This window comes from Carassius gibelio, chromosome B2 (genome assembly GCF_023724105.1).
Source record: "Carassius gibelio isolate Cgi1373 ecotype wild population from Czech Republic chromosome B2, carGib1.2-hapl.c, whole genome shotgun sequence".
In the NCBI taxonomy this organism is placed as follows: Eukaryota; Metazoa; Chordata; class Actinopteri; order Cypriniformes; family Cyprinidae; genus Carassius; species Carassius gibelio.
The window spans coordinates 28,354,522-28,369,333 of NC_068397.1; the positions used below are offsets into that span (position 1 = coordinate 28,354,522).

The 14,812-nt window shown below is 34.4% G+C and overlaps 1 protein-coding gene across 2 annotated transcripts in view; it reads right to left on the reverse strand.

Annotated features, from left to right (window-relative positions):
- Positions 1–13,913, reverse strand: part of LOC127950368 (contactin-associated protein-like 2) — a 30,636-nt gene extending 16,723 nt beyond the window's left edge. For both annotated transcript variants that reach the window (XM_052547369.1, XM_052547368.1), the window contains exons 1-4: positions 13,544–13,913; positions 2,928–3,038; positions 1,481–1,674; positions 150–297 (exon numbers count right to left, since the gene is read on the reverse strand). In XM_052547369.1, coding sequence (XP_052403329.1) covers positions 150–297; positions 1,481–1,674; positions 2,928–3,038; positions 13,544–13,622 — 532 coding nt within the window. In that variant the 5' untranslated portion in view covers positions 13,623–13,913. The remainder of the gene's footprint in view (positions 1–149; positions 298–1,480; positions 1,675–2,927; positions 3,039–13,543) is intronic.
- Between the last annotated feature and the right edge of the window lie 899 nt (positions 13,914–14,812).

The following is a 14,812-nucleotide window of genomic DNA, read 5'->3' on the forward strand; positions in this document are numbered from 1 at the left end:
GAATATGGCAACTGTATTGGACAAAACAAAAAAGAGAGAAATGCATAAAGAGGTTAGGTAATGAAAGGGTTGAAATTATTCAAATGTGTAAAAATGACCCCTTTAAAATGTGTGAAAGATACATCAAGGATCATTTCCACAGCACTCACAGTAAGCGCAGCCATAGAGCTCCACTCTCAGCCCAATTCTCCCCTCCTCACTCCAGTCCAGCGGGATGAAACGCACGAATCGGGCCACGAAAGGGTGCTGGAGTTCATGGCGCACGGCCCGCTCGGAGTTCCAGTTACCTGAAAACATCTGAGGCAGGAAGAAAGGAAGCACACTCTATAAAAGCATCGAGAAAACCTCCTCCTGTGAGTGAGACACTCCATTACTGCGGGTTCTGCGTACACAGATCAATACGACAGGCTCTACAAGAATATTTCCAGAAGAACCTGTCTTTGCATCTTAATTTCTTGTCCTAAACACTGTTTATGAAAGGAGGAAAATATGTGTACAGTAATGAGTGTTACTGAATTTACAAATCTTGAGATCAAAGTATGATGTCAGCTTTTGAAAATGTGAAATATAATCCATTTATTCGAACGTTTGACCTTTGTAATATATGGAGAAAAATATAGGAAAGTGAAAAAATTTTAGAGATTAAACAGAGCAATTTTCAATTGTTTCTCAGGGATTATGTAATATAATATAATATAATATAATATAATATAATATAATATAATATAATATAATATAATATAATATAATATAATATAATATAATATAATATAATATAATATAATATAATATAATATAATATAACAAGAAGTCTCCAGCTTATCAGAGAAAGAATTACAGAATTTCAGAATCGAATTCATAAATGTCTCAAACTGTGCTCACCAATAAAATTATTTCAGTATGAACAGTATTAAGGTATTTAATTAAGGTATAAACTTTTGTTTTTATATTTTAAGTTTTCATTTTAATTTTAGTTAAAGTTTCAGCAATTATGTTTTGTTCTTCTGTCATTTCTCATCATGTATAAAAAAATATATATATATATATATATATATATATATATATATATATATATATATATATATATATATATATATATATATATATATATATATATATATATATATATATATATATATATATTATATAATTTTAAGAATTTTAGTAAACTTAACATTTTTTCAGGATTTTTAAAGTTTATTTTTCATCTAATATTTAGATGATATTTAATTAGGTTGTTCTATACTCTTAAAGTCTCACATGTTTCTCTTTTTATTACTCAAAAGACTTGCACTTAAATTAAAAAGAAAGAAGATTATTAAAGTTTGACTGTCCAAAATCTTGGAAAACTCTCTCTTTTAGCTAAACCTATGTGGTTCAGTTTGTATCACACAGCAGCAGCTGTTACTGTCAGATTTGGTAACAAAAAAACAAGATTTAGTTCCTGAGCTATAAATCAGAGTTGTCGCTGTAAACTCACCCATATGTTGCTGTCCTGTCGATACGGCTTCCAGTTACTTCCCGTGTCACTGTAGAGGAGCCTGTAGTGTTTCGTCCAATCAGAGCTGCTGTATCTGCCCTGTGTTGCTACGGCAGTGATCTGTTTCCTGGCCTTGAGGTCCACCTGTAGCCACTGGTACCTGTCGGAATCTGATGGTGACCATCCTCCATTGCCTTAGAAATACAAACCACACGTCAAATCTGATGTGTGAAAACAGCACATGCTGCCAAGCTTGAATTAGGAGGCTTTAGTACACACCACTGTGCCATAATGCTCCATTAGCACTATACTTCCTTAGAGGTAGCCAGAATGTGCATTAAAATTCATTATGACTATAGAGATGTTTTTCTCCATTTTGCAATCTAAGCAAAACCTAATGCATCCTTTATACTTTATCTGCAGTTAATCGCACAGCACATCTCTGCCTAAATGTCAACTAATGAGGAGAGGCAGTGGCATACAGGCTGTCCAGAACAACCATACTATTCTCACAATTTACTGACCTGATATTGGAAACTACACAGAATGCATGTCCCAGAATGCAGTGTACCTGACTAGATGTTACACTTCCAGTGTAAGAAATGAAGCTCGTATTGACTGAAGGCATTGTTTTTAAATTTGTAACTTATTATTTGATCATAAAGTGGACTTCTTTTTTTAAAGATTTGGAGTAAAATGCAAATAAATGACAACAGTTTGCATGCAAATTAAATGTTATTTAAATGAAATTATAAATACACAGCACCGGCAACCAAATAATTTAATGTGTAGAATACTACAATTTACATTTTTTCTTAATATGAGGGCAGTATAAAGTGTACATAATTTTGTGGTCAGTAAGTGTTTTTTTTTTTTTTTTATAAATGAAGAAAATGTATTCAGCAAGGACAAATTAAATTGATGAAAAGTTACAGTAGGGACATTTATAATTATATTTTAAAGAAATGCTGTTCTTTTGAACTTTCAATTCGTCAAGAAATCCTGGAAAATAAAATCTAGCACGGTTTCCTGAAAAACATGAAGTGAACATGAACTGTTTTTAAAATCAGTTATAATAAGAATGTTTCAGTAAACCAGCCTCTTAGAATGACTTCTGAAAGATCACGTGACACTGATGAAGCATGGAGTGATGATGCTAAAAAATTCAGCTTTGCATCACAGGAATACATTTTTAAATATATTAAAATAGAGAAACGTTATTTTATATAGTAATAATATTTCTTAACATTACTGTTTTACTGTAAATTCTTTGAAAAAATGAAAAATCTTGTCACAGTTGCGCTTCGGGGTGTCCCGAAATCGAATCCGGTTTTGTGGACCTTTCCCGTTCCCACCCTCCCACTCACTTCCTGTCACATCTATACTGAAAATTGCAAAAAGTGAACTAATATTCCATTTTAAACATAGCCACAGAGCTCTCCCTCACCTACTCTCCTGTTGAGTTTGGCATAGCCAGCGCCAAAATCAGCTGCCAACACAGAGGAGCTGGTGAAGGCGCTGTAGGGGAGGGGTGAAGCCAACACCTCATCACACCTCTCTGGAAACAGAAAAACATATGCTTGAAATATTTCTTAACAGACTGTAAATAACAATCATAGAAGAACACAGTCATTCATACGTTTGCTTCTGATTCTGAACATTCTTTTAACATCACTTTAAAATTCTGTCAAATTCAGTGCCAAGAGTGCATAGATATCCACATTATGTTGTAAATATCCTCTTCATAGCATGCAGTTTTTATATTTGCTGTTCTGTTATGTTACTGGTGTCTTGTTCCACATTTAGAACAGTCAAAATGAATCTACTTGATTTCTGTCTCTGTGCATTATACATAAAAACACCATCTGAAAGTAACTCAGCTTCACAAATTCAAGGTTTATTAGAAAGCTCTCAGAAGTGGAACACATTTCTCAATGAAAGGTCCTTCATATTTTTGGCTGCTGTGGGTGTAGTCAGTCCGCAGAGTTTAAATAGGCTCCTCATAACCCAATTTATCTGGCCAGAGGAGGCCAAATTCAAGGCCAGAGTCTGAGTACTCCTCTCTCAACAGTATGAGACTCTGCTTAAGTGCCTCAAGATTTAATGCAAAATATTTTATTGAATTTTTCATGTTCTTGGTTCATATTTATGACCAGCAGTGGGGCAAAGTAATGACTGTGAATACCAATAAATACCATTGATTCCTGGATTTCATACCAGATCTCATGCAGTTTTGTAATTCTTACCTAAAACTATAATAGTTATTAAAATAATTTAATTTGAAGTACTTAAGTAAGTATCAATATATATTTATTAATTTTATATAAACGATAAATCACGATAAATCACATCCAAAATAAAAGTTTTTATTTACTTAATGTGTTTGTGTTCTGTGTATATATATATTGTTTATATAGAAATACACACACATACAGTACATATTTAGAAATATTTCCAGGTATATATTAATATAATTGATATTAAATATAAATATTATAAGTGTATAAACTTAACTTATTTTTCTTTAATATACACATGTGTGTGTGTGTGTATTTATACATACATAATACATATACAAAAAACAAACACATATATATTTACACATATATATTATTTAAACAAAAACTTTTATTTTGGATGCATTTAATCGACAGAAGAAAGTAAGTCATGCAAAAAATTTCAATGAGTCATCATGCAGCAGATGGAGTGATTATTTCCTGCTGTGAGAGGATGTGCAGACGCCGCTATGACAAGGTTACATGATGTTCTACATCTACTGAAGCCTTCAGAGATTGTGTAAATGTCAGCAAGCACATTTGCAGTGTTGACCTTCAGCCAGATGTGATGCGGTCAGGTCCTAAGAGAAGAGTATTTCCCATTAGCCAAAGCCAATGCACTTGTTTACACAGAAGACAACAGGACAAGTTAAGAGACGTATGATTCATGTGACAAAGTAAAGCAATAGAATATGGGTCAGTGTTTGAGACACTAATACAGTGATATTTAGAATTTATTTTACTGTGCATAATTTCAAAACAAGCCAGAATACTCAAATTATGCAAAACTATTTTTAACTGTATGTATTTAGGAAACATAAAATGATAGCGATGATGAAAACATTAGCAAGATCCATCATTTTATTTCAAATGTTTAAAATGACATTTCTACCACAGAATGTTATAAAAGACCTCAAACCATTTGAGACTGAAATGTTTATGACATTCAGAAAAATGATGCATGTTTACAAACTGCTGTACATTGTGAAAGTATGTTGCAAAATAGTTTATTTTCTACAAATCTACAAAAACTTAAGTGCTTATATTAAAATAAAACCCCTCAGTGAATCCATAAACACTAGTGCGGTGATGGTGAATGCCTATGAGCGCTGTAATTAGAGCGAGAGGGCGATTGCTTGGAGGATATTCTTTGATCGAACAGCAGAGTGCTCATGTATTGATCGTGATCTTCCCCTGAGATTAACCTCTCATTAACCCGGAGAGCCTCAGATTCTCATGGATCCAGCACTGATCTCTCTCTCCGGCCTCAGGTGCTGTTGAATACGACTCAGATCACTCATATGAGCTCTCCAGCACGTAGATGAGAAGTGGAGGTATTATGAGAAAGGAAAAACCACCTGCTCGCTTTATTTAGGATAGTCTTAACAAGAAACAGCTACAATTTCAAATGCTGAATCAATTCAATTTTCATCTGAAAATTGTTAGTGCCATTGAACTACTGTAGATCAAGTATGACACGACAAGTTTCCAGCATCAAGTGACTTTTCTGTTGTTAACGAAATTGAAGACACTACACAAAGCAACATTACAAACAATAAGAACAGTTTTGAGCAAACTTTTGCTAACTTTCACCAGAACAGCAACTGTGTTTGTGTGTGTATATATATTAGTCTGTCAAACAATTAATGGAGATTAATCACATCCAAAATAAAAGTTTTTGTTTGCATAAAATATTTGTGTTCTCTGTATATTTAATATGCATGTATATATTTCAGAGAAATATAGAGAATATCTTATAAATTTGCACATATCTATGTGTATGTATGTATGTACAGTATTATGTATGTACAGTATGTATATATATATATATATATATATATATATATATATATATATATATATATGTATGTATATATATATATATATATATATATATATATATATATATATATATATATATATATATATATATATGTATGTATATATATATATATATATATATATATATATATATATATATATATATATACAAAGGCTGATATGTGCAAATTCATAAGATCAAACAGAAAACACGGTGAGGTGTCTGATTTGAGCAGAGTATTTTTACATTCATCATTCATGAGTTCACTACACTTTTCTCTGACTGAAAGGAAAAACAACATGCGTTTTGTTCATCAACACTGTCTTGCATGTGTCCTTTTCATTTATCTAAGCCTTTTTGTTCAGAAAACTGACTGCATGCTTTCATTGAAATGGTATAATGTACAAAAACGTGTTAAACTAAAGTCCAAGTGTTGAGGGACAAAAAAATGCTTTAGAATCAATACTGTTACATGGTCAAGTGCTTTCAGGTCCTCATCTCTTATTAAGACTGTTAGAGGATCGACTAACATGAAGCTGATGGTGTGAAGAGGTGACGTCTGAAAAATAGACAAGAATGCCACATCTCTTATTTTCTTTCTGTTTTGATACGTTGAAAGTCACCTGTTGAACTGAGCTGCATTTAAATGACATGGAACTGACTAGTGCTGGGCAACAATTAATCACGATTAATCGCATCCAAAATAAAAGTTTTTGTTTATATAATATATATGTGTGTGTGTGTGTGTGCTGTATATTTAAAAACTGACAAAATAAAGAAATGATGGCATAAATATAGTATTAGTAATGCATAGTAGAATGAACACAAAAATAATAATACAGTTTACGATCATGTGCCATCAAATTACCGCGAGAACCTTGATGACAACACACTTTATTCTCATTGGTTAGATTCCGTGATGACAAGCACAAGCTGTGTTGCATGTTTATTCTAACAATTCGATTCCAGTAATGTTCACAAATCTGTGTTTTATAACAGTAAAAGCTTTTTAGTGTAGTGGCACTGCTATCTTGAGTCATTAAAAAAACTGATAAAAGCATATATACCCCCAATTGATCAGTATTTATTAGACTATATGTTTATTCTGAACTTTATTCTTGAACAGATGACGCTGTATTAAGCAGTACATAAAGCATTTTTGTTGCGTATTTTACAAATATTGCATTTACTTCAATTTATCTGTAACAGGAGTATGCAAACACAGTGAGAGCATTGAACAAGGCTCACATGACACAATCCAACCAATGGGAAATGAGTAACATGACTCTAAAGCAGCCAATCACAACATGACACACAGACAAGTGTAGCACATGACATGATCACGTGAGGGGCAAGGAACACATGATAGGAACATGAAACAGGGCAAAATGGCAGAATAAGAGACCAGACAACCCTAGAAAAAGAAACAAAACCCCAAGTTACACCTTTGTTGTGTTGGCCAAAAAATGATAAACTTTTTAATTTACACCTCCGATTTCTTTAAATAAATCATTAAAAATGAAATCCCGAAAACTGATCATATTTTGGGGGAAAATAAAAAAGATTTTACTGGACTTTAGATTATCTTCGCAATCTCAATAAGATCCTATTTTGCTCTCACATTCCTCATGATACCAAAATCAGAAGTGAATATTTCATTTTGAAGTCAACATTTCTTCATCACATTTTTCAAAAACCTGAACATGATCTGAAGTGCTCCTCGTTCGTTCGTAAATAGCTCTATAATTTTACTGTGTCATCTATTGACTATTGTTTTTATTTATTCACAGGAATTTGTATTTCTGCATCACTAGAAACACCAAACAGAATTGCAGAAATAATGTCTCAAATACTGTCTCTGCTTTCCTCCTCAATCAGCAGTCCACCACAGGAACACATTGGCCAGCAGTCTGTTCACTGATCTGTCCTGATTCTGCCTCTCACCTCATTAAACACAGTTCTAAAAGAACCGCCTTAAATTGACTCAGAGTCAAGCTTGTGTCAAAAAATAACCCTTGTGTCCTCCTCCAAAAAAAAAAAGAAGTGGATGATATTCTCAGGCTGCTGTTCTACTCACTCGTCTCCAGTCTGAGCAGTGTGAAGACTCCTACATGTTTTTTTTTTTTTATATGTGTGTGTGTGTTTGGGAAAGACGTGATAAGAATGCTGGGTAATAAAATCAGTCCATGCTATTCACAGCCATGAAATTGACTTTTTCTAGGGTTAGTGACCCTGTTTCGAAACCTAGCTACCCAGACAGCATTTTAAGGTATTATTGCAATGTTGATTATCACACATATATATAAAAAGCTAAATTTCTGCTAATGTGTGTCCTCCAGACTTATGCAGCGGTCTTAAGGTACAGTAATAGATATACAGATCAAGAAAAACCGACAGACTGTATTGGGACAGATATTTCAGTTTTATCAAATATTTGTTTTTTTTTTTTATCAGCATTTGTAAAGACTCCCCTCGGCCTGTTGTGAAGGAACAGTACATTAGTCTCCCAGACGAACATCTCTCTCACTGAGCCAGCAAATGTACAGCTAATGCCCAAAGAATGAGTCACACAAAGCTAGACTTTTGACTATTGGCATAAACCTGGCCAAGAACAACGCACTTCTGAATGACATGCTTTAGGAGCAGGTGAATCTGAAATCGATGATACCACAATAATACAGCAGCCTGCAACACAGAGCGAGCTCAATCAACAAGCTGTACAGAGAACACTAAATCACTGTGTGCGGTCTGAGCTTCTGTGCAGCAAAAAGTAGTACTGTTAGTAATAGGAACAAGTCAAGATCAGTTTTGGGGAAAGTAACTTTTAAAAGTAATGCATTGCATTGAACTAGAAACAAACAAATAAACAGACAGACAGACAGATAGAATAGCAGCAGCAGAAAACAACAGATAAAATGCTTTAATCCTCCAAAGTACAGCAAACTGCAGGCTCAAGGAGAAACCAGTAATGTTTAGAGGCGAGTGGCTCAGACATACCAGCGCTCTCATCTGTAAATGACCTGCGATGATGTGTACATCTCTCAAAGACATTCTGCTTTTGTGTTAATGTTTCTGTTTCTGCCCCGTGTCCTTCGTATCAAGTGCTTCAAGATGCTGTATTTCAGACAGTAGTGTTTCAATCTGTCTACTAAACACTCCCACAGATCATTTCTTTATATAGTTAGTAAGTACTTATTATTAAAGAAATTACCTGCGGGACTGTTCAATATGTTCAAAATGTTAGTGATTGTTCAATTGTGTTGCTTATATTACCTTGCATTTTCAAAATATATCTGATAATGCACCATTTGCCCTATATGAAAGATGCCTTAATATGTGCATCTACAGTAGCAACCACCAAGAACAAAGGATATATAATGAAAGGAGTCCTTTTCCTACTGATGCAGGCATTTAGTGAGATTCATCAATTTAATTATCTGTATCAAACTATCTGAGAAACACAATATTACGAAGCAATGCCTTCAGACATGTCCATTTGACCACTCCTGAACAAGCAGCGCCTGCTGGCAAACACCTCCAGACACATTAGTAATTAGAGATCTGTACAGTACAGTTATAATTACATATCGATAATCTTAATAAAAAGATCTTATTTCAGTTAGTTCCTCTGCTTGCCTATACCTGCAGAAACCGAATACAGAGAAAATGTAATAATCAAATTACCTGGAGGAACACGATGTCACAAGGAAATCAAATTTAGGAGATAGATACTGCATGATTTAATGAATAGTGTCATATCTAATCAAGCATTAGCTCCTTTAGCCATCCTTAGTCCAGATGAAATAAGAAAGCGTAGAGGTTTTCCATTTGCACTTCAGCACTGAATGAAAAACCACCAGAGTTAAGGTGAATACATGAAAATTGTAACATAAGAGAGATGTCTATCATGGATATGAATGCTATTGATATGGAAGTCATCACCGCTGAGGCTCTCAAATCACATATGGAGCAGGTTTGATGTAATGATGTTCGATTAAAAGATATAATTGATATCCAACCTTCTCCACTGTGCTTGGTTGTGTTTGACACGCAGCACAAGTTTTCAGTAACTAAACACGCATGAGAGTAAGACAGACCAAGGGAAGAATGCAGATCGTTCTCCCTTCGAGAGAAAATATCTTTAATATTTCATGGTGAACTCTGCTGTAGTCTTGCAGAGACTTTTGCAGACTTTGCCAAACTAAGGCAGCTGTCCTCCGAACCTTGCAAACTCAACTTTCCGTCTCAGAGGACAGATAAAAAGCTTATGATTTTGATTTTTTTTTTTTTGTGAACAGGATGCATCAGACAGTCTGTAGAAAATCTGAGGGTGTGCTGGAATGCCGCAGTAGCTTGTGAATAAGCTTTTCTTTTCTTTTCTTTTTTTGAGTATGATACAACCTTCAACTTCTTTGATATCCTTTTGAGTAGTTTTGATTTATTTTCAAGTAAAAAAGACGATTTCACATAGACCACAACATTTTTTTTTAAAGGTTATTACCACTTTTTATATCACAATTCATACTTATATTCTCACAATTCTATATATTATACCTATGAGTTTGACTCATAAAAAAATATCAGAATTGTGAGATGTCTAGACATAATCTCGCAATTCTGAGAAGAAAAGTCCACATTGTGAGATATAAACTTGCGACTGAGAGAAAGAAAAAAAAATTAGATAAAAAGTTGCAATTAAACAGAATTTTCCCCAGTGAAAATTGGATCCTACATGAAACTGGACATGTTCCAGAAACATCAGATGACACAAAGTTTTTGGTTTATATAAGAGTTCAGTCTGAGCAATTACATTACACAAACCATTTCCTGGAATGACAGTGCCATTGAAACACTATAACATGAATATTAAGACACTCAAAGCTGTTTTACTCCTGGCTGAATTCTGCTCATTTGAGCCAGCATCTACTCTAAGTCAACATGTTTAATTACCTTTTGTGGTGTAAGATATCAATTATGAAGCTACAGTCAACAGCTCCATCTTGAATTAATGTGCTGAGAGGCCATCGCAAATGGCCTTTGTTTGCTCCCTCTTGCTCTCCAACCACATCTGTTCATGGGTTCATGGAGGATTGTTCATCAATTGGGATTTGATTGAAATCATGAGCTCTTAAAGCCTGGATGGGGAGGAGGTCCTGCCGGAAGGCTTTGTGTTGTTCAAGTGTCCTTGGGTGAAACTGTGATTCAGATTCATGGAGCATGTTGATAATCAGACAGGGGAGTAAATGAAGGCTTTACACCTAGAGGCATAATAACGAGACGCCCAGATCACACTTTCTGCCAAAATTGAAAAGAAAAACAAATGAATTGTTTCACTGGTACTGTATTTTTGGACCATTAAAGTTTTTTGGCATTGTGACAAAAAAATTTTTCCTTTTTTTTTTTTTTTGCATGACAATTAATCACATTTTAGCCCAAATTCTCAGTTACATAATCAATTCAGATATTTTAGTTTTTATATGTTTTTAAATTAAAATGCTCTGATAGATTTTCATTATTGTAATTTTCAAATTAATTAGTAGAAAAATTATATAATTTAATACAAAGTTTGATAATTTAAATCAGTAAAATGGGGTAAAAATACTTTAATACAATTATTAGTATTTTTATCAGCATAAAGGCAGTAAAAATACTACCATAATGCATAATGTACACTTACTAGTTTAAATGAACCACAGTATAAATATTATGTTAGATAGATAGATAGATAGATTATTTACTTCATTTTACTTTAAATGATGTAATTTAATTTAATCTGTCATATTAAATGATATATATATATATATATATATATATATATATATATATATATATATATATATATATATATATATATATATATATATATATATATATATATATATATATATATATATATATATATATATATATATATATATATGAAAAAGACAATTCATCTGTGTTTCTGTTTTCATAAACATTGCTTTCATGATGAACCACAGACTAAACGTCCACCTTGTTCATGAATGACCCACTAAGCAAAATAACCACCGCCGCCCCTGAAGGTGTGATATTACAGATACGGAGCATTTTTAGGGGGTGTGTGCCTTTACCCTCGATGCTTGGAACACGCACAGGCTTTGTTCACAAAGGGAGGTGTCTGGTGAATGGGGGAGGGGCGAGATGACAGGGGGGCGGCACGCGCTTTGACAAATCAAGATGGCAGGTGCCCGAATCTAAATGAGCTTCCTCATTAGCATCACAAAACACAGGGCCACTGATCTAGAGGCATTCCAAACCGGTATGACTTTAATTATTGTCTGGAGCATATATTTTAAAATATGGTGTGATTTTTGAGCATATAATGAAAGACATTGGGGTCCAATGTTGTTTAGATCACAATGTTGTTCAAATATCTTCTTTTCTGTTCTGAAGATGAAAGAAAGTCCTGCAGATTAAAGCAGCGTGATGTTGAGTGAATTCATTTTAGCCAAATTTTCCTAATAACATATTTTAACACTGGCATTTTACAACCTGCCATCAAGAATATACAGTAAGTATCTCCATATTAGAGCCACAAGTATGAGAAAAGAATTGCCACAAAATTCAAAATAATAATTTTTGCCTTAAAAATCCTTTAAAAATTGTTTGATAATCTCGTTTTACGCTCTTGCAAACTACTGCACTCACTGCTATTGGTCAAATGTTTTACATTTGGCTACTGTATTTAGTCTATTAGTGTGTGATTGCTCTCATTTCTCATGAAAATGTTTTCATGGTGGTTATATAAGATTTTGTGTCAAACTGAGATGCTAATTTGATTGCAAAAAGCTCTAATGTAAAAACTGGAATAGCTGAGGTTATTCCATTACACTTTATTTACAACAAGATCTGTGTAGAAATCTTGTTTACTCTAAAGTTATTTGATGAATTTAGATTTTACATAATAATCTGAGAGGGATGAACTCACTGCAAAGTAATCCACCTTGCACAAGCTGTTCAACATTGTCTCCCGGTGCATCTCAGGTTTCTGTGATGCATTTTTGAGTTCTAGTGCTTCTCCTCCATCTATAATCCTCTCAATCACCCCATTTCTTCTGCTTTTTTATAGTTTATACTATATTAAAGTGCGCCAATGTGTCCACATATCTCTTTAGGTATTATTTATTAATGTGTTACCCCAAGCGGAAAATGAGGCTATGATGTTATGGCTGTAGAACATTTTTTTTTTCAGACAGCTTTGACCTGTATTCTCCATTAGTATATGCCACTGATCTATAATAGCCAGAGGAAAACTGACTACAGCATCAATGCTTGACAACATTATCAAAATGTGTGGAAAGGAAGAAAGAAAGAAAGAAAGAAAGATCACGCCACTAGCACAGTATAAAAACTACCAGGTAACCTAAATAAATGTGCATCATTAATCACTCATTCGTCAACAATATTATTTAATGGCCACGAATCAAGCTAAATACTAAGTTTACACCAAGAAAGTAATTTAAATGGTTAATTCCTTAATGTCACAACTTTGCATTTTTATTGTCATATAATCATAATGCCTTTGAAAAGATAGATATGCTCTAACTTTTTGAGAGCCACAACAAGCACCTACTACACCAATGAGCATCGTATTTCATAATCATAAACAAAGCTTATAAAACACCCACATATAGACACACAACTGAACAGCAAACCCCTGATGTTCACATGATGCTCCCATGCATTCAGAAGAGCATTAAAGCATGAAATCCCATATGACCATATGGCATGCATAAATCAACTTCTGAGGTCTTTTTTTAATAAACCTGTGTGCATGATATTTTTAAATCACACTTTATTTAATTTCAACCAGCATTTTGAAAGTGTAACCTATTATGCGGAATACAGTGTTTATGTCAAATAGATGAAGAATCACATGCTGACGCATAATAAGATCATTGAACACACACATATATCCATATACACACACGTTCATGTACTCACGGGCTCCTCTGCTGAGTTTCACATAAACACTCCAGATCCACAGTATCAGCGGCAGCTCCGTTCCGACAATCCGTCGCATTCTTACTTTTATTCCGATGTAAACAAAGAGAACCGCGGCGTTCTGTCCTTCCTTCACTCGCACCCTCCCTGCAAGGAAGGGAAGCCTCGGGACTGGCGCGGTTTCTGCGAGATATAGGTGCGCAATACAGCCACCTTTCTATCCCGCGAGAAACGGTCTCGGAATTCGCATTGTTTGTCAAAGCGTGTCTAGGAGGAATATCGTTCCACTGAATGCTCGCATTGTTTCACCAGAGAAGGGTTTCCGGGACGGTCGCTGTCCAGGTGCTGAAGTTAATGAGGTCTCGCGTTCCCCCCTCTGCGGATAAAAGTGGTACAATCCAGCAGCACAGCGAGACCCCAGGAGCCGCTGAAAAATATATGAAAAGAGGGGTGGACGGTTCTTAAAGGGCTAGTACAAGCAAAAATGAAAATCCTGTCAGCATTAAAGATACTTACTGTCATATGTTTAAAACTGGAATGTCTTATTCTTAAACGAAACACAAAGTAGAGGTTTTGAAGAGTGTTCATGCTGTGAATGGAAAATCAAAGTCGTTCTAAAAAATATTTTGAGAGCTACTGTAGGTGGAGAAGGAATTTACATCAAATAGCATTTTTAATCCAGTCTGCTCCTCACACAAAGCTATACTGCTTAGAAGACTTGCTTGGAAACTTACATTTAGGATTCTATGTACATTTATACTTTTAGAAATATTAATTTGGTCACTATATGCATTAAATGTACTGAAAAGATCTGCAAAAGTTGTGTTGTTACACAGAAAGTAATTTGAATGAGAAATAAAACTGATTAGTCTAAAAAAAAGAATAAAATAGAAATAAGAGAAATTGTTAATTTCCATTTTATAAAGAATGGCAATTTAAACTGAAAGAACCCATACCTGAAAGGCAGGGACATCTAAAATGTCAAATCTGGCAAATGTGTATGGCGACGACCAGTCGTCAGCCGCACAAATCTCACTAATAGAAATTTCACTTGACCATACCCAGGCCACCTCCCTTGTGGAGTGGGCCCTCACACTTTTATGGCATTGTAAACCTTCAAGGCTATTGCATCAACAATCCAGCGAGAAAGTCGCTGCTTTGTGGCCGGCAGTTCTTTATGGTGGCCTCCAAAGCAAACAAAAAGCTGCTCTGACTGTCTGAACAGGCTACAGTGCTCCAGATATACTCTCAGAGACCGATAGGAAAGGC